Here is a 21,386-nt window from a genome sequence, read left to right as displayed (position 1 = left end):
TTAGCAGCATCCACATTACCTGGGAACTTGTTAGAAATGCAGATTCTTGGGTTTGTCCCAGAACAGCTGAATCATAACTCCGGGGGTGGGGCCCAGCAATCTGTGTTTTAGTAAGCTTCCAGATGATTCTAATGCATGCTTCCGTTAGGGAACCGTTGCTTTAAATAAACCAGATATTACCTCTCCAAGCCTCTGGGGATGCCTACAGGTGCCTTCACACACACCTGTACCATCCTTGGGCCCGGGAAGACACGTACTGGCCTGGGAGAGGAGGTCTTCCAGCCCTATTTCTTTGATGCAGGCATCAGCTAGGGAATCTTTCCTGCTGTCCTCTGGCCTTTGGAACAGTCAACAGAGCTGTTGCCTAGGCTTCCTCCAGTGACGTCAGGGTTACTGTGCAGGCACAGGCACAAATACACTGTTATTTAATCGTTTCCCCTCTTGCTGCTACTTCATACTCAAAGGGAGGACTTTTCAGCAGCGTGTGGATGTGATTGCTTGCTGTATTTCACACATCCTGCTTTTGTTGCACGATATCAAAGTGCAGGCAGCATTTCTTTTTGGTTGATTAATGTTCAATTCGAGGTCTATTATGAACCTCCAGGCTTTAATTACTACACCATTACCCAGTCAATTCCTTGCCATTTTATATTTATGGCCTTTATTATGCCTCTGCATGTACAATTGCCTAATTTTATTCTGGAAGAATTTCACCTCATTAGCTGGGTTTTGTACCATTCTTCTCGTTTGTCCATATCGTTATTTATCTCGGTTCCTTGTGTGTGCTTTCCACCTTATTTTTTCACCAATCTGACCCTTTGTACATACTTCTTCTCCTTTTCCTGGGATGCATTGTTCTTTTGCCCTTGGAAACAGCTCTTCAAGTTTTTGCACACTCTTCTCTGGGTGGTCTTTTCCCTGGTGATCTGTTACACTCTTAACTGGTTTTTCCGTCTGGATTGCTTGGTGTCATTGGCCCTTCCAAAGGCCTGGAGGCCCAGCTTTTCAGCCCTGGACATACCGTGGACCGTGGTTTCTCTCTAAAGGGCCAATTAAGGATCAGGGAAGAAGCTTTTTTCTTTTTTAAAGACTATGCTGCTAAAAATAATTTTTAAAAGACCTCTAAAATGCCTTACTAACACTCCCTGTCTCAGTCCCCCCAGTGCCTCAGAAGAATTTAGAGTTTGGTCTGCTTGCTTTTATATTTTCTTACGTTCCATCCCAGACCTGCTGAATCAGACTCTGGGGAGCAAGCCAGCAGTCTGGGTTTTATAAGCCCCCAGGTGATTCTGATGCCCACTCAAGTTTGAGAGCCACTGTTCTCAAAAGATGCTGAAAGAAGTTCAGGAAACCCACCTAAGTCAGAAATAGTATTTATTCCACCTGAGTCCTTACTTTGCCAAAGAGCAAGCTTAATAATTTCGATAACAGTTGTGTTTGGGTTTTTGTTGTGTGTGGTTTTTATCAACATCTTTGCCCTAGAGTTATAAGAATATTTCTGTAAATCAAGAGCTCATGTAATTATTATAGCAATAGTAGATCAATCGTCTCCCCCATTGAGTATTTGAGATGTCTCAGGCACTAAGAGATCTTTACCTCCATTTTTTATTTTCATTTAATCTTTACAGCCCTTTGTAGGTTGGTATTCCTGTTCCCATTTTTATAGGTGGAAACTCACGTTAAGGAATGTGTGTTAAGTCACCAAGTCTGTTAGATGTAGGTCTAGGAAAATCGTCTCTGTCCAGAGCCCCATTATCCAGTCATCTGCTACCATGTTAAGGACTTTCCTGATCAAAGCTTTATTATTATTATTTCATCCTCTCCTTTTTCAGTAAGCGTAGGTATCATGTGTTTCAGTAGGAATCAGTAACCAGGAATGTGTGCTCTAGGGTTAGGCCACCTAAGTTCCTGAGCTGGGTCTGTTTATTTCTGTGCTATGTGAACCTTGGGCAAATTATACAACATCTTTTTGCTTCAGGTTCTCCATCTGTAAAGTGGGATAGTGCAGTATTTCTGTCATGTGGTAGTACCTGTACCTTACATGACATAATGAGTGAAAACACTTCGAATGAGACCTGGGAAATAAATGCTGTTGATAATTATTAGCTGTGATTTCTCTCTCTCTGCCCTCTTGTCTGTGCCGTTGAAGCTCTTTACTTTGGGGCTCACTATCCTTATCTGTGAAGAAGGAGTGGTGGATCAGGTGGACTAACAGCCTGGAATTCTGATTTTTTTCTGGTTTATCTTCCTGCTTGGCATAGTTTCTATAATTTTAATGTTCTTTGTTCTCTGCCCACTTAAAATCATATTAAGGCTTTGGCATGTTTATTTGATTTTAGGGACTTGCTCAAAATTCATGATCACGGTTAAGCTCTTGTGCAACCCCCTTGAGGCAGCTCAGTGCTCTTTCTAAAGCTTCTCTCTGGCTTTCTGAGACCAGTCACCATTAGCATTAATACCAAAGGGAACATAGAAGGTGGCTCCCTCTTGGCCCGCAAGTCTCTGTGAGAGGACCCCACTGTGGCCTTACCCGTTGACTTTAGAAGATGTCTGTGTCTTGATGATGAGATCTAAGGGCTAACACTTCACTCTGGGGTGTTCCCTGATTCTGTTACTAATGTAAAAGTACCCCTGTGTTGGGGGTAGGGAGGGGGCTCATGGATAAAATAAAGGTTTTTATTTCTTTTTTTTTTTTTTTTTTTTGCGGTACGCGGGCCTCTCACTGTTGTGGCCTCTCCTGTTGCGGAGCACAGGCTCCGGACGCGCAGGCTCAGCGGCCATGGCTCACGGGCCCAGCCGCTCCACGGCATGTGGGATCTTCCCGGACCGGGGCGTGAACCCGTGTCTCCTGCATCGGCAGGCGGACTCTCAACCACTGCGCCACCAGGGAAGCCCAAAGGTTTTTATTTCTTATTTATTGGTTTAACATGGGAGATGACGGGCATCTCCTCTGGTGGGTCAACAGACAAGTTTTAATAGAGCTTGTGGGGTTGACAAGACTCTGAGGACGGGTGTCCTATGGTGGCTGCAACTGTGTAGTATTGGGACTTTATTGCCAAAACTATCAGGCTGTGACTTATTCTTTGGTGTCCTTGCTCATTCTCTGCACTTGCACAACCCCGTATTCCTGTGGAAGATTCCTGCTTGAATATGAGCACACGGGACTTCCTATCTTGCATTTCTGGTGTGAGTAGGTGGTGACACCGTTTTTATGCTTCTCATGCTAGAATGATGGGAGAGCCTCTGCATTGCTTTCAGCTGTCCCCAGAGGCCAGTCATCAAAGAGCCAGTCTCACTGCAGTCATAATTTTTATTTAGTTGCTGGTAAATGTTGGCCAGGGGCCTCAAGGAACTATGAAGAGGGAGGGCAATAAAGCGATAATAAACAGCAACTCTGTCAAGCCTGCTTTAGGCATTTTGCCTTTGTTTTGTGCTTTAGTATGCACAGCAGTCCTATGAAGTGGGCTTTCTGGAATTTGTGTACAATTCACAAAAAGACGCAATGCCTCGTGCAAGCTGACACTAGTTTGGCCCAGGCTCTCTATGTTATACATGCTTCCCGCAGCAGCTTTGGGTCAGAATTGGGGCGAGACGGACAATCCCTTTGCTTGGAGAGAACGCGGTCCAGGTTCACATACTGTCCTCGCTGGCCTGTGAGGAGACCATTAAGCTTCATGTGACCATCAGAGTCAAAGCAGCCTGAACAAAAACCTCCACAGATGAGAGGAGATGGAAGAAGCCCTTGAGGCTTGGTCCAGGGCTGGCTACAGGGAAAGCACAATGGACTGGACTCCCCCCAGATGAGGAGAGCTTAAGAGAAAGAGGAGGAAAGTGTGACAGGGACAATCAGCTGAACATAAGTCAGCAACGTGATGCTGAAGCTAAGAGGCAAGTACTAGAGTGTGGTTGGCCATGTACTTGGCACTTAAAGGTAACTCCCAAGCCAGATAAGTTTGTCACCAATGGAGAAGAAGAACTCAAAATGCATGGAAGTAAAGCCTGTGGGAACCCTCCACACAAAGTCATTAACCCTGAGCAATAGTTACTGACCCTTAGGGGATAAATGAGATAAGAGAGAACCTTATACCTTTGTCTAGAAGGGTCTGGGATTTATAAACCCACTTCAGTGAGATAGAGGAAATTGATCAAAGTTCCCTTAGCCTCTTGAGACATGAAATCCACTGAGTTTCATGGCAATGTATATGTGAAGGCAGTGTGTGAAATATAATGCGGAAGGAGGAGCTTTGGAAATTGAAGACCTTAAAAATTGAATTCCAGGAGTGACTTAGGCTATGATCTAAGCAGATCACCTCTTCCTCTTGTTTTAACTTTCTTAAGAGAATAATAATAATACCTGCCTTATTCATTTTATGGACTTGTTGGGGAATCAGTGGATAGAAAATACGTAAATATACTCCGTAAAGTTGAAGTATTTAAAAAAACTGTTTTTTATAGTTAATATTGCATAAATATCAAGTGTTCTATAAAATATGCAGACAGTTTCCACTACTTTCGGTATATGAAGTATTCTAAAATGAGTGATAATAGCAGTTTTTAATATGTACTCCATCCATCGAGGTTTCTGTTCTAGCATGTTTGCTTTTAAAACCAAAGAGTGAGGGAAAAAAATAAAGATGAAAAATATGCTTTGATATTTCCAGATAGAGCTCAAAATATCTCACGTAAACATGATTAATACTAGAACGTTGAAATTGAAAATAGATATATTAGTGTATGTATTAAGTAAAAAAAAAACTACTGTCTAGTCTAAGAATGATCTCTCACTGTAGTAATATCTTATTAGTAACATTCATAACCATAGTCTTTTCTGAATATTTCTGTGACAGTGTTGACCTTAAAGCCCACACAGGCAGCTTGAAAGGTTTGTGTCGGCTTTGTCTAAAGAAACCAATCAAGAAGGAGAGTCTGTTTTTCTTTAGGTGGGTAAATATAATAAGATGGATGGCACATTTTTTTAAAAAAGATCTTTGTTCATAGGACTCTTTTTTAAATCATTTATTTATTTATTTACTTATTTTTAGCTGCGTGGGGTCTTTGTTGCTGTGCACAGGCTTTCTCTAGTTGCGGTGAGTGGGGGCTACTGTTTGTTGTGGTGCGAGGGATTCCCATTGCGGTGGCTTCTCTTGTTGCAGAGCACGGGCTCTAGGCACACGGGCTTCAGTAGTTGCGGCACACGAGCTCAGTAGTTGTGGCTTGAGGGCTCTAGAGCGCAGGCTCAGGAGTTGAGGCACACGGGCTTAGTTGCGCCGGAGGATGTGGATCTTCCTGGACCAGAGCTTGAACCCGTGTTCCCTGCATTGGCAGGCGGATTCTTAACCACTGTGCCACCAGGGTAGTCCCTAGAATGGATGGTACATTAAAGAGTAAAGAGAAGGGTTTTTCCAAGCTGATTTACGTATTGGTTACTTAAATTACTCCTTAATTTAGTACCTGCTAATAAACAGTGCCTTGGAAATGTTTTCGGAACATTTATTGGCTGCAGTAATTCCACCTACAGTGTATTCAGATCACATCCTCATTAAATATTGATGCTCTCATGAAATGTGAATTGTTAATGTGAAATGCCAGGGAATGTCTTCACTGGGAGCTGGGGGCTGGCTGAAGACTACCTGTCTCCTGTCTTTTCTTTATGTTCTTCTTGCTCTGTTTTCCCCACTCATTTCCCATCATCAAGAGATTCAGATTTGCTCCTTGATGGGGCAATCTCAGATACAGACATTTTCAAAGAGAAAGATTCACTGATTGATGGGAACTTAGTTGTTCTTCCCTCCTGCTTTCCTGAACTGGAATTCCTGATTAGAGCCAGAAAGGATTCTCTTAAAAGGAAGTGGGTGATTCAGGCTCAGTCGAATGAGACTGTTCACGTTCAGGCAAATTTCCAAAAGAGACCATGAAGAGGGGCAGAGGCTTTCAAGGACTCCAGCGCTGGTCCTTCCTGCTTGGCAGGAGAAAGGATTTAGTTGGATTTTATGACCAGCTTTCTCAGAGGAAAAACAACCAACTCAGAACACGTGTTGGCTAAAGAGACTGTAAGGAAGAATTTTATCATAAATCCCAAGGACAGCAAAGGCTAGGTTCATGCTGATATGCAATGCATAATTATTTACGTGAGCATGTGCTGCAAACACTTGACAGTTGACAGGTCCCACAAAATGGGATGGTTCATCGACTTCTTGGACAATCATAAGCGTGATGAAGCAACAATGATGAACTTCGAAAACTGCCGTGATTCAGCAAGTGGAACTGTTTAGGTTGTGATTAGGGTTAGGTATACGTGCAATGCTGGAGGAACATCCCCAAATGGACATGGTTGATTTGTTCGTGTGGTACTGTCAGTGCACACAGTAATTGTGTGTGTGTGTGTGTGTGTTATTGTTACACTCTTTGTGCAGGTAACAATGGGAGCACATTTGTATTGAAAACCTACTCCTTTGGCTTTATTTTATTTTATTGATTGATTGATAGGTAAGGAGTGGATTTATTTAGAGAGAAACACACTCCACAGACAGAGTGTGGGCCATCTCAGAAGGCAAGAGGCCCCAGGGTATGGGGAGGTTAGTTATTATAAGCTAGGTAATTTCTTTTTTTTACTACCTAAATTTTATTTATTTAATACAGCAGGTTCTTATTAGATATCTTTTTTATACATATTAGTGTATGTATGTCAATCCCAATCTCCTAATTCATCCCACCACCACCACCCCACCACCACTTTCCTCCTTGCTGTCCATACGTTTGTTCTCTCCAGCAGTATCTCTATTTCTGCCTTGCAAACCAGTTCATCTGTACCATTTTTCTAGATTCCACATATATGTGTTAATATACGATATTTGTTTTTCTCTATCTGACTTACTTCACTCTGTATGACAGTCTCTAGGTCCATCCACGTCTCTACAAATGACCCAATTTCGTTCCTTTTTATGGCTGAGTAATATTCCATTGTATGTATCTACCACATCTTTATCCATTCGTCTGTCGATGGGCATTTAGGTTGCTTCCATGACCTGGCTATTGTAAACAGTGCTGCAGTGAACATTGGGGTGCATGTGTCTTTTTGAATTATGGTTTTCTCTGGGTACATGCCCATTAGTGGGATTGCTGGGTCATATGGTAATTATTTTTAGTTTAAGGAAACTCCATACTGTTCTCCATAGTGCTTGTATCAGTTTACATTCCCACCAACAGTGCAAAGGGTTCCCTTTTCTCCACACCCTCTCCAGCATTTGTTGTTTGTAGATTTTCTGATGATGCCCATTCTAACTGGTGTGAGGTGATACCTCACTGTAGTTTTGATTTGCATTTCTCTAATAATTAGTGATGTTGAGCAGGCTTTTATGTGTCTCTTTTCCATCCGTACGTCTTCTGTGGAGAAATGTCTATTTAGGTCTTCTGCCCATTTTTGGATTGGGTTGTTTGTTTTTTTGTTATTGAGCTCCTGGAACCTGAACACTGCCCTGTACAATTCCAAACCTCTCCACATGGTAGACCAGGCAGTGTACAGAGGTTGTGTCCAAAACACATCTTACTCATCTCAGGGGCTCTGTCCTTGATCTCTGCCTGAAATAGTCTTTCTCCCAGATCTTGACATGGCAAGCTCTTTCTCACCCTTTGATTCCCAATAGTCACCTAGTTGTCTACACTCTCCTCCCCAAGTCTTCCCTGTTATTCTTTGCCACCTCAACTACTTTTTTTCATGGTACTTGTTATAAACTGTAATTACCTCTTTTGTTTTATCTGTTTCCCTCAATTAGAGTGGATGCTCTGATAAGTCAGAGCCCTTGTCTTGTTCTTTACTTTATAGGCCTAGACATCTTCCTGGTAGACAATAGGTACTCATTTACTACTGTTGATTGAATGAATAAAACATCATTTCTGCCACCGGAGAGGTCATAGTCTGGGGGAAAAACAACATAAGTTGATGTACAACATTGTTGTAAATGCTACTGGGATGCACCTACTCAGGGCGGTGTAGCTTTTGAGGACATTCCAGACAACTCCATTGAGGAAGTTGGAGGTGGTGTCAGAGATGGATATGCTGATTATTCCTTTTGTCAATGTATGAATTTGAAGATTGACAACTTTTTTTTTTTAATTTTGTGCGTTTTAGAACAATTGGCTAATTCCCCTTTATTTTTGAAGTTTAGTAACTTTAAAATAGAGTTTTCCTGTTTTGTTTTACTTTTGTTTAATACATGTGCAGAATGACTCCCTTAGTTATGGTAGGAATATCTCAAACTAGCTTAAGGAAAGAGGAGAATTTATTGGATGGACCAAAGGATTTTCAGCGGAAGGGTTTAGCAAATAAACTGTAAGGTTAGGGAGGTAGCTTTGCTCCAGGAACACGTGGGACCAGCCGCTCAAACGCTGTCAGGGCTACCAGTGCCTCTCCTCTCTGTTTTCCCTTGCATTTTGGCTTGCTTTCCTTTTTTCTTTTTTTGTTTTTTTTCTTGCAGATTCACTTTCAGGTAGTTCCTACACTCATACCTCGTGGGTACTGTCAGCTTAGTTGGGCCAGTTTTTCCCTTTTTGTGTGCTAAGTCTCAGGGAAGGACTCTGGTTGGTCTAGTTTGTATCACATGTCCCTTAGGTGTGGTCTGATCAACTAGTGCCAAGGGAGAGATCTTGTAAGAACATGGAAACTCCTGTGGGAAATATGGGATTAAACGTAGGAGCTGAACGATTAAAAAAGGACAAAATAATGCCATTTGCAGCAACATGGATGCAACTAGAGATTATCAAACTAAGTGAAGTAAGTCAGAAAGACAAAGGCAAATACCATATGATATCACTTACATGTGAAATCTAAAATATGACACAAATGAACTTATCTATGGAACAGAAACAGAATCACAGACATAGAGAACAGACTGGTGTTTGCCAAGGGAGAGGGGTTTGGGGGAGGGATAGAGTGGGAGGTTGGGGTTAGCAGATGTAAGCTTCTATATATAGAATGGATAAACAACAAGGTCCTACTGTACAGCACAGAGAACTATTTTCAATATCCTATCATAAATAGAAAAAAATATTTAAAAAAGGAAAAAAATGTAGGAGCTGAAGTCATAGAAAGAGAGTTGCTATTCCCAGGAAAGGGAAGATACGACCAGGAGAAAAAGAGAGTGGTTTTGTCACTTAAGTAAAAAGTCTTTACTGTGCTATTTTTAAAAACTCTCCATGGGCACCTCTGTGTAAGTGGAAACCAATGAGCGATATCCTCTTACAGAGTTGAAAATGGTTTTAGGAGATTTGGAAAACATGAAAGTTTTCAGTCCTTTTACAGAGAATATACTTAAAGTACAGTTTTGTTCTGCCCCCAAGAGCCCTAGTTTGGTGGTCTGGAGTGGATCAGTTTCTCTTTATAGTAGAGCCAACATTTTTCATGTTTTCTACAAACTGACTTTCCTTTCTGACCTGTTCCCTTTCCTGCTTGCAGATTGTGCTTGAGAACAGTAGCCGAGAAGATAAGCATGAATGTCCCTTTGGCCGCAGTAGTATAGAGCTGACCAAGATGCTGTGTGAGATCTTGAAAGTGGGCGAGCTGCGTAAGTACACATATTTCCCACGGGGTGTGAGGCTTGGCAGAGACCCAGCTTCCAGGGTAATGCCCTGACCTACATGCAGGGTTCCCAAGGTGCTGACAGCTAAGCAGGAGCATCCCCGTGGACCGAACATTCTTTGGCTCAGGTTTCCAGTGTATGTATTTCTTCATGTCTGCCCTGGGAATAAATGTTATTAAAATCTACAGGGATAGAAAAATGTGCAGGTATTGTGACTGAATTCCAAATATTATAAAAATGAGTGTATATTAAGAAAAGAGTGTATATTACTCTGTTTAGGAAAAAGATCTATGGATTTCTTTTTGAAAATCCCAGTTTTTAGGCTACCAGTAGATCACTTTCTTTTTTTTTTGAATTTTATTTTATTTATTTCTTTATACAGCAGATTCTTATTAGTCATCAATTTTTTTTTTTTTTTTGCGATATGTGGGCCTCTCACTGTTGTGGCCTCTCCCGTTGCGGAGCACAGGCTCCGGACACGCAGGCTCAGCTACCATGGCTCACAGGCCTAGCCGCTCCGCGGCATGTGGGATCTTTCCAGACCGGGTCGCGAACCCGTGTCCCCTGCATCAGCAAGCGGACTCTGAACCACTGTGCCACCAGGGAAGCCGCAATCATCACTTTTATACACATCAGTGTATACGTGTCAATCCCAATCTCCCAATTCTTCACACCCCCACCCCCACCGCCCCACCACTTTCCCCCCTTGGTGTCCATACGTTTGTTCTCTACATCTGTGTCTTAATTTCTGCGCTGCAAACCGGTTAATCTGTACCATTTTTCTAGGTTCCACATATATGCATTAATATACGATATTTTTTTTCTCTTTCTGACTTACTTGACTCTGTATGACAGTCTCTGGATCCATCCATGTCTCAACAAATGACCCAATATCGTTCCCTTTCATGGCTGAGTAATATTCCATTGTATATATGTACCACATCTTTATCCATTTGTCTGTCAATGGGCATTTAGGTTGCTTCCATGACCTGGCAGTTGTAAACAGTGCTGCAATGAACATTGAGGTACATGTGTCTTCTTGAATTATGGTTTTCTCTGGATATATGCCCAGTAGCGGATCATATGGTAATTCTATTTTTAGTTTTTTAAGGAACCTCCATACTGTTCTCCATAGTAGCTGAATCAATTTACATTACCACCAACAGTGCAAGAGTGTTCCCTTTTTTCCACACCCTCTCCAGCATTTGTTGTTTGTAGATTTTCTGATGATGCCCATTCTAACTGGTGTGAGATGATACCCCATTGTAGTTTTGATTTGCATTTCTCTAATAATTAGTGATGTTGAGCTCTTTTCATGTGCTTCTTGGCCATCTTTGTGTCTTCTTTGAAGAAATGCCTATTTAGATCTTCTGCCCATTTTTGGATTGGGTTGTTTGTTTTTTTATATGGAGCTGCATGAGCTCTTTATATATTTTGGAGATTAATCCTTTGTCTGTTGATTCATTTGCAAATATTTTCTCCCATTCTGAGGGTTGTCTTTTCATCTTGTTTATGGTTTCCTTTGCTGTGCAAAAGCTTTGCAGTTTCATTAGGTCCCATTTGTTTATTTTTGTTTTTATTTCCATTACTCTAGGAGGTGGATCAAAAAAGATCTTGCTGTGATTTATGTCAGAGTGTGCTTCCTATGTTTTCCTCTAAGGGTTTTAAAGTGTCTGGTCTTCCATTTAGGTCTCGAATCCATTTTGAGTTTAATTTTGTGTATGGTGTTAGGGAGTGTTCTAATTTCATTCTTTTACATGTAGCTATCCAGTTTTCCCAGCACCACTTATTGAAGAGACTGTCTTTTCTCCATTGTATATCCTTGCCTCCTTTGTCATAGATTAGTTAACCGTAGGTGCATGGGTTTATCTCTGGGCTTTCTATCTTGTTCCATTGATCTATGTTTCTGTTTTTGTGCCAGTACCATATTGTCTTGATTACTGTAGCTTTGTAGTGTAGTCTGAAGTCAGGGAGCCTGATTCCTCCAGCTCCGTTTTTTTCCCTCAATACTTCTTTGGCTATTCAGGGTCTTTTGTGTCTCCATACAAATTTTAAGATTTTTTGTTCTAGTTCTGTAAAAAATGCCATTGGTAATTTGATAGGGATTGCATTGAATCTGTAGATTGCTTTGGGTAGTATAGTCATTTTCACAATATTGATTCTTCCAATCCAAGAACATGGTATATCTCTCCATCTGTTGGTATCATCTTTAATTTCTTTCATCAGTGTCTTATAGTTTTCTGCATACAGGTCTTTTGTCTCCCTAGGTAGGTTTATTCCTAGGTATTTTATTCTTTTTGTTGCAGTGGTAAATGGGAGTGTTTCCATAATTTCTCTTTCAGATTTTTCATCATTAGTGTATATGAATATAGGAGATTTCTGTGCCTTAATTTTGTATCCTGCAAGTTTACCAAATTCATTGATTAGCTCTAGTAGTTTTCTGGTGGTATCTTTAGGATTCTCTATGTATAGTATCATGTCATCTGCAAACAGTGACAATTTTACTATTATCATACAGTTGCTTGTAGTAGTGTCTTAGGATGCTTTGTATTTCTGCGGTGTCTGTTGTAACTTCTCCTTTTTCATTTCTAATTTTATTGATTTGAGTCCTCTCCCTCTTTTTCTTGGTGAGTCTGGCTAAAGGTTTATCAATTTTGTTTGTCTTCTCAAAGAACCAGCTTTTAGTTTTATTGATCTTTGCATTGTTTTCTTTGTTTCTATTTCATTTATTTCTGCTCTGATCTTTATGATTTCTTTCCTTTTGCTAACTCTGGGTTTTGTTTGTTCTTCTTTCTCTAGTTCCTTTAGGTGTAAAGTTAGATTGTTTATTTGAGATTTTTCTTGTTCCTTGAGGTAGGCTTGTATAGCTATAAACTTCCCTCTTAGAACTGCTTTTGCTGCATCCCATAGGTTTTGGATCGTCATGCTTTCATTGTCATTTGTATTGTTCATCTCTGTTTGTGTGTTCTTTAATTCTTCTAGGTCTTTGTTAAACATTCCTTGAATCTTCTGGATCTCTGCCTCCATTCTTTTTCCAAGGTCCTGGATCATCTTCACTATCATTATTCTGAATTCTTTTTCTGGAAGGTTGCCTGTCTCCACTTCATTTAGTTGTTTTTCTTGGGTTTTATCTTTTTCCTTCATCTGGTACATAGCCCTCTGCCTTTTCATCTTGTCTATCTTTCTGTGAATGTGGTTTTTGTTCCACAGGCTGCAGGATTGTAGTTCTTCTTGCTTCTGCTGTTTGCCCTCTGGTGGATGATGCTATCTAAGAGGCTTGTGCAAGTTTCCTGATGGGAGGGACTGGTGGTGGGTAAAGCTCTGGTGAGCAGAGCTCAGTAAAACTTTAATCCGCTTGTCTGCTAATAGTTGGGGCTGGGTTCCCTCCCTGTTGGTTGTTTGGCCTGAGGCAACCCAACACTGGAGCCTACCTGGGCTCTTTGGTGGGGCTAATGGCGGATCTGGGAAGCCTCACGCCAAGGAGTACTTCCCAGAACTTCTGCTGCCCATATCCTTGCCCTCACGGGGAGCCACCGCCACCCCCCACCTCTGCCGGAGGCCTTCAAACACTAGCAGGTAGGTCTTCATCAGTCTCCCCTGGGGTCACTGCTCCTTCCCCTGGGTCCCAATGCACACACTACTTTGTGTGTGCCCTCCAAGAGTGGAGTCTCTGTTTCCCCCAGTCCTGTCGAAATCCTGCAATCAAATCCCGCTAGCCTTCAAAGTCTGATTTTCTAGGAATTCCTCCTCCCATTGCCAGACCCCCAAGTTGGGAAGCCTGACATGGGGCTCAGAACCTTCACTCCAGTGGGTGGACTTCTGTGGTATAAGTGTTCTCCAGTCTGTGAGTCACCCACCCAGCAGTTATGGGATTTGATTTTACTGTGATTGCGCCCTTCCTACCATCTCATTGTGGCTTCTCCTTTGTCTTTGGATGTGGAGTATCTTTTTTGGTGAGTTCCAGTGTCTTCCTTTCAATGATTGTCCAGCGGCTAGTTGTGATTCTGGTGTTCTCACAAGAGGGAGTGAGAGCACATCCTTCTACTCTGCCATCTTGGTTCCGATAAAGCTGAATCTTTTTTCTTTTTTTTGAAACATCTTTTTTATGTAAAGAACAATTGCATACCTTAATGAAATCCTCTTGCTTCCAGTATTTTACTTGTTTAGAATGCTTTCTCTATGAAAGAAGGAATTATTGAAGGAAATGGGTAGATGATCATGAAAAATGTGGTCAGAAATATGCTTATTGCTCTTTTTCTTCCTTATATTATAAAATTTAGGGGAGGATACCTAGAAATAGAGAGCATGATAATTTTCTTGCCTTTTGCTCACTGGCATAATTTGGCTTTAACTTGTTAAGGCAAATATGATTTAATCTGGCCTGAAATCATTGTCAGCATTGAGTCTTCCTATAGTGGGTAAATTCCATTCCCTCCACCAGCTATAGAGCTGACACACAGATAAATCTTTCCTTGTAGGCTTAATAACATGGGCACCAGAGAAGGCTGTTTATACCAGAGAAATGTCAAGTGTTTGCTATTATTGTGAAAGCGTAAATATTTAGTCACCTGCTTGAGAGCTTAAAATAATGGTCTGAAATGATTAATGGGAAAGAATCTAAAGATTAAATTGAAAAGGGGGTTATGTTTTATTTACAGTGTAGAACTGACTACACACACTGCTGAGGTAAATTTAAAAATTTAAAACTTAATAAGGACGAAGCTAAGAGTTTAAGTTGTTTGACCAAGATGTTATCATCCTCCCGTGTAGGGGTGTGGGGGAAAGAAGTTGAAGTGGACGTTGAACTGCCATGGAAGTTTGTTACTGGTGAGCCCAAATTAGGGCATTTTTGCCTTAAGAGTAGCAGCCTGACCTGAGAGATTTCTGTTCTCGGGTTCACTTATCACCAATGTTAACATTTCAGTTTATCTGGGTGCTTGAAGTGAGTTATTCTTCCTACTCCTCATTTGACTAACTTGTGGAGATTTATGTCCGCTCTGTAGCTTACTGTGTATTCCGCTGAAGGATTCAAGTCCTGAATCAAACAAATTCTCCTGAATTCCTCAGTCTGATAACCATGCGTATTTTGCATTCATTTCAATTTGATGGGGGAAACTGTAGAAAGTCACTTGCTTAAAAGCACTGCAAGACCATCCAAGATTTTGAGAAACTGGAGAAGAAGCAGAATCGTGCTCTGCTTGGCTGGTACTTCTTGTGTCCAGGTTATTGCCCTGCAGCGTCCTTTTCTTACCCTGCTTTCATTTTCGTCTTCCCCAATGGCCTGCTTTGGCTATTAGCTCTCATCCTGATGGCAGTAGGAGGTATACTCTTCTGTGCTTTGACTGCCATACCCAGCTTTCTCCTCTTCTCCTTTGCCTAACGGACATGTTAAAAGTTAGCACAGAACAGAGATATGGTGAACTAGAAGGAGAATACCGGGGACAAGGGGCAGCTTGGTTCCATCTCTGCCACTTATGACTTTTGTGTCCTTGGGTAATGTACTCATAAATCTCATTGTGCACTTATATTCCTACATTTCCCCAGAAATAGATTGGTAGGATTTGAGGTGATGATTTGAGTAGTTGCATTCATTTTGTCTGTATCACAAGTAACGTTGGTGGCTGAAATTGCAGTGGTAGGTGTGAGAGGAGTATCCTGGGAACAGATAGTATTCAACCTAGGGAAACTAACTTGGACAAGATAGTCAAATTTCAGGCTGTGTGTGGGCAAGGTAAACGTGGATCTGATCTGGACTCTCCTCCTTGTCAGTGGGGCCGCATCTGGTGGGCAGATGGGAACCTTGGTGGCAGGAGTCTGAGCAGACAGTGCTGCTCAGGTGGACGTCACTCTGTGCTTTGGGGGAGGGAACTGGTACAGAGTAGGAGCTGACCTCTAGCTGGTGTAGAGAAGCCTTCCCAGACTTTTCAAGACCTGGTAGTCAAGCCAGGAGCCAGGATAGAATCCCATTCGCATGGGCTGAGGTAATAGGGTGGGGATGAAAGCAAATACCTTTGGGATCTCTGGAGGTGCCCCAGATGCTGTTCTTGCACTATATATTATTCCAGAAGGTGAGAACCTTCTGTTGCAGAGAAGGATTTCAACATTCTGCCACAGTTTGCTTAGCATCTGGTCAGGTCTGGTCTCTGCAGTGAGGTTGGGCTTGGACAGCTGGGACCTGACATACTCATGACAGGCTTCCTTCATCTAAGATGACAAATGCATTTATTCATTTGTTTAATAAAAATTTACAGATTACTTACAATGTACCAGGGATTATACTGGACACTGCAGGTGCAAAGGTGAACCAGATACAGTCTCTGGCCCCAAGAGTCAGTCTTGCATTTGGGAAAGTGTAAGAATGAGGTGAGACTGATATTTTTTCCTATTGGTTATAAATGTGTGTATAAATATTATATATATATTTATATATTATCTATCTACCCATTATCTGTTGTAAAGCATATTTTTTCCAATATTTTGATAGTTTGAGATTTCAGGTTGACCTGTGTTCGCCCTCTACTGACTGCAAAGGCCATTCTTGACATTTTGCAAGGCCTACCAAAGACTCCCACATTTCTGAAATCTACAGATTCAGAAATGCCCAAATTAGTTGCTTTCTGCTCATAAAGTATTAAAGGATTGCTACATTCTTTTTTTTTTTTTTTTTTTTATACACGGGCCTCTCACTGTTGTGTCCTCTCCCGTTGCGGAGCACAGGCTCCGGACGCGCAGGCTCAGCGGCCATGGCTCACGGGCCCAGCTGCTCCGCGGCATGCGGGATCTTCCCGGAACGGGGCGCGAACCCATGTCTCCTGCATCGGCAGGCAGACTCTGAACCACTGCGCCACCAGGGAAGCCCAGGATTGCTACATTCTGATTGAGTGCTAGACATCAAATTATAAAACACCCTGTAGTAAGAGGAAAATTGCTTTTTAATGGATTGCCTTTTGTTCATTGCCATATTAAATAAGTTACTAATAGGAGAAGTAAATCTGAGTGAACCCTTATGTTGGAGGAGATATCTGTTTTTCTTCTGAGGAAAATTAGGTTCACACACAGATCCATCTTCCTTTGGTTTGTGTGTGTTTGCTTTTCTCAATTCCTAAATTCATGGTTTTTCTCAGGTTCATGTTAATAATTGACCTGGAACGTCATGGTCACATTACATCTGTAAGGAAGTACTGAGACCAAAGAAGTACCCAACTAAAGTTCTAACTGATTTTTCTACAAAAGTGGAAAGATTGGATTTTCTAGAAATGTTTTGTCTTTTGATTTAACGTAAGGTCTTTTGAGGAAACCCACTTCTGAAATACCTGTTATATTTTGGTGTCTAAAGCAAACATATAATGTTCAGTTAAATTACTAACACCAAATATTTATGCACAGATTTTTTTCTTTTTAGATTACTTTTTTAAAAGTGCTCTTTCTGCATCGCAATTATTGGCATTGTAAAATGCAGATGTTTAATAGTGTGGTCTGAAAAACAATGCCTACTTATGTACTCAGAGCACTTTATCAAGGTTATTTAATTGAAGTCTGTAGCACCCCCAGGAGTTAATCAAGATCAATAGCATCTATGTTTATTAATGAAGAGAAGACTTGTACTTACTGCATATTGTCTAGGGTCATTGAGCTCAGATTGGTGTTCAGGTTGCCCAAAGAAGGGTGCAGAAAGAGGCAGGGAAGTCGAGTGCTTGCATTTTGGCATCTGAATGACCCATTTGAATCCCAGCTCAGCTGTTAATCAGACACCTTGGGCATGCTTCTTCTCTGTTCTGAGCTTCTGGTTCCTTATCCATAAAGTAAAGATAATATCTGCCGCACATATTTGCTGAGAGGGTTAAATGAGATAATGGATGTTGCTTTAGTTGGAAGAGGGATAGTTTTTTGGCAAGTGGTAGGATCTTACTTTCTAGAAAGAAACTGCAGGTTAAGAGAGGGAGGGAGAGTGCCCTGGTTTAAGTGACAGCTGGAACCAGGACCTGGAACAGCGTCCCTTGTTTCTTCACTCTCTATATTATGACTAAATTTTTTCTTTTAACCTGCTTTCTTCATGAGGCTCGTTGGAGAGCAAGGCACTTGTGTTCTTAGTTTCAATTTTAAAAATCACAAAGAATACTGTTGACCTGGATATAGTCGCATATCCCCATGTCCTGTGTTGTAGAATTGTCAGCCCCACTTAGAAGAACAAGATTAAGTAGAGGAGCAAGTTTTCAAAAGAAGAGGTATGGGGCTTCCCTGGTGGCGCAGTGGTTGAGAGTCCGCCTGCCGATGCAGGGAACACGGGTTCGTGCCCCGGTCCGGGAAGATCCCACATGCCGCAGAGCGGCTGGGCCCGTGAGCCATGGCCGCTGAGCCTGCGCATCCAGAGCCTGTGATCCGCAACGGGAGAGGCCACAACAGTGAGAGGCCCGCATACCGCAAAAAAAACAAAAAACAAACCAAAAACAAAAGAAGAGGTATGCTTGTGAGTGTGGGGTGGGTGAGGGTCGGGGGAAGCAGGAAGCAGTTTCCTTACCGAAGAAGGGAGGTGTAACACAGATAAATCGATAGACTTGTTACAGCTATGAAGTCCTCATGAAGAAACCCTTCTCCTAATAGGAGCTAAAAATGTTACTGTTGTTTTTGTTATTGTAGTACTGTCTCCAAAGCAATAATAAATCATTGAGGGAGGTAATGAAAACTTGATTTCTGATATAAATAAGTTAATTACTTATCTTTTGAGTATGTAACACCTCATTCAGTTACATTCCAGTTATAGTCAGAACTAGGATATTTCTTTTTGTCTCTCACTCATTCATTCAATAACTAGGACTCGGGCTTCCCTGGTGGCGCAGTGGTTGAGAGTCCTCCTGCCCATGCAGGGGACACAGGTTCGTGCCCCGGTCCGGGAGGATCCCACATGCCACAGAGCGGCTGGGCCCGTGAGCCATGGCCACTGAGCCTGCACGTCCGGAGCCTGTGCTCCGCAACGGGAGAGGCCACAACAGTGAGAGGCCCGTGTACCGCAAAAAAACAAAACAAAACAAAACAAAAAAAACTAGGACTTCTCCTCTATGAGTCAGGATCTAATCCCTGATGACAAGGACTTAGACGACACACTTCATCCTCAGGCAGTTCACATGCTGACTGGAGAGTCTTTCACATAATCAAATAATTATAAAACATCTTACTATTTGTAAGTTACATTTAAATTATGTTAATGTCACTAAGAGGCAGTGTTCAGGTTTTTTTGTTCATGGGGAGCCAGGTGGGCTGAGGAAGTGATGTGACATGTTCCAAGAAGAGATATTTGAGTGTGTGGAGTCATAAAGATGAAGAGAAGAATAACCAGGCAGGCCCTTGTGTGTGTATGGTGGGTAGCAGCTGTTGAAAATTCTGGGCAGTGAGAACTGTAGGTGAAAGTAACCCAGAGGTTCAGAGAATTCTACAGTCCACCCTTCGTATCTCCGTGTTCTGCGTCTTTGGATTCAGCCAGTCCTGGAACCAATCCCCTGCAGGTACTGAGGGATGGTACTTTAGTGTGGCTAAAGCAGAAGGCTCAAGGGAACAGGAAAATGGAGGAGATGCTGGAAGAAGAGGCAAGAGTCAAGATAGAAGGATTTGCGGTGCAGAGGAGTTTGGATTTCACCAGGCAGTGGGAACCAATAGAAGAATTTTAATGACAAAAAGGAGTGTTCCAGTCCTGGGCATAAAATTCTAAAATTGGATTACATTTTCTGGGTGTGACAAGAACTTGCAAGTATGATAATGTGCAGGACCAGGACCAGGGACAAGCTTACCTTACTCTAGCCCTGACCTAATAATAATCAGCTGGGAGTCCGTTAGGAGGCTTTCAGCTTCAAGTAATCAAAATCCCAACTCAAAATGGTCAATGTAAGAAGAACATTTATTGAGTGTCACAATTTCACAGTTGAGTAGGTCCTGGGGTTATCTGTTCAGTGGTGTCACCAAGGACCCAAGTTCTTTCCATCTTTTGGTTCTGCCATTCTTAGTGTACCAAATTTGTCCTCATTGCTGGTAACAAAATGGTGGCTACCATCACAAAGTCCAGGTGAACAAGAGGCTTTCTCTTCCAGTGAGTCTCTTTTAGGTGTGTGAAAATGTTTCCAAAAGCCCTCAGATGAAGTAGGACGCATTAGGGTGGTATGGCCGTAGACCCAAAAGCCCTTCAGCAAACTTTCACTCGTTATCACTGACTAACACTATGGCCTGTGCCTGTGCCTAACTCAGTCATTGAGAGGGGACTGGAACCTTCTGAGGGTCAGACCAGTCATTAGCTTCTCCCAAGATTGAAACCAGCCTTCCTTGAGTGGCCATAGGATGGTAGGTAGCTGAAGAAAATTGGGGTTCTGTTAAGATAAGGAAAAACTACTTGAAACCCTTAATTCTGTCCCTTTACCCAGAAGAGTATTTTCTGCAGTTTCCTTACTGCTGCAAAAAACCATAAGAAATTGAAGTCAGATTATAGCCCTCTGTCATTTTGCTTTTATTGGGAGTTGGGGAAATGCACTGTATTTTTTTAAGCAGCAGTATCAAAGGTTGCAGAAAAATGGAAATTGAAGTTTGATTATAACGTATTTCATTTTTCATCACTACGCTACTAGGGCTCCACTACCTTACTTTCCTTTTAGCAAATGGTTATTTCCACGTCCTCAATTATGCGTTTGTGTGTGGGTTATTCTCAGGTGTGTTCTGAAGGGCAGAATGGACATACATTTGTGATTGAAGACTTCATATTTCTCTGAAACAATTTTGCCAACTTCACCTGTATGACCATACATAATTAGATTAAAATTTAATAACTACTTGTCTTTAAAAAAACAAGAATGAAATCTATATCACACACTATGAAAATGTTCGGCATTTCCTTACTTTGTCTTTCAGTGGAAATATTTATTATAACACACCAGTGGTGCTGAGTGAAAGCACCTTGTATAATTCATCATTGTCTGCTAAAGCAGACACCTCTGCTTTAGCAAGTAAAAACACAGATGAGCAATCTGAAGGACTCTTTGGAGTGCACAGCAATTAGAATAGACACTTAACTCTGGGACATTGATGTTTTCATACTTTGAGAAGTACCATCCATCACTTTCATTCTTAGAACATCCTGGCTAAAGAAAACTCAAGAAAATTAGCTTTTAACAATTAAACCTCTTAAGGACATTTTTTCCTCATAATACTAGCTTGTACCTATGCTCCATGGAAAGTTGAAGCCTCTCAGATCTTGACTTTTTTTTTTAATAGATCTTTATTGGAGTATAATTGCTTCACAATACTGTGTTAGCTTCTGTTGTACAACAAAGTGAATCAGCCATATGCATACATATATCTCCATATCCCCTCCCTCTTGCGTCTCCCTCCCACCCTCACTATCCCGCCTCTCTAGGTCATAGCAAAGCAAATATCCCTGTGCTATGCTGCTGCTTCCCACTAGCTAACTATTTTACATTCGGTAGTGTATATATGTCCATGCTACTCTCACTTCACCCCAGCTTCCCGCTCCTCCCCCGCAACCCCCCGTTCAAGTCCATTCTCTATGTCTACATCTTTATTCCTGCCCTGCCACTAGGTTCATCAGTACCTTTTTTTTTTTTTATTTTTTAAGAATCCATATATATATGTGCTACCATACAGTATTTGTTTTTCTTTTCTGACTTACTTCACTCTGTATGACAGACTCTAGGTCCATCCACCTCACTACAAATAACTCAATTTTGTTTCTTTCTGAGTAATATTCCATTGTATATATGTACCACATCTGCTTTATCCATTCATCTGTCGATGGACATTTAGGGTAGGACATTT

At 41.6% G+C, this 21,386-nt stretch overlaps 1 protein-coding gene across 1 annotated transcript in view; it reads left to right on the top strand.

The window, feature by feature from the left end:
• Window positions 1-21,386, top strand: part of ELMO1 (engulfment and cell motility 1) — a 537,648-nt gene that overhangs the window by 279,971 nt on the left and 236,291 nt on the right. The window contains exon 15 of the mRNA XM_024768877.1: window positions 9,452-9,560. Within this exon, the coding sequence (XP_024624645.1) occupies window positions 9,452-9,560 (109 nt within the window). The remainder of the gene's footprint in view (window positions 1-9,451; window positions 9,561-21,386) is intronic.

The sequence above is a fragment of the Neophocaena asiaeorientalis genome, unplaced genomic scaffold (genome assembly GCF_003031525.2).
Source record: "Neophocaena asiaeorientalis asiaeorientalis breed wild unplaced genomic scaffold, Neophocaena_asiaeorientalis_V1.1 scaffold314, whole genome shotgun sequence".
Classification (NCBI taxonomy): domain Eukaryota; kingdom Metazoa; phylum Chordata; class Mammalia; order Artiodactyla; family Phocoenidae; genus Neophocaena; species Neophocaena asiaeorientalis.
The sequence above is the reverse complement of the archived record's forward strand: the minus strand, read 5'-3'. Positions and strand labels throughout refer to the sequence as shown.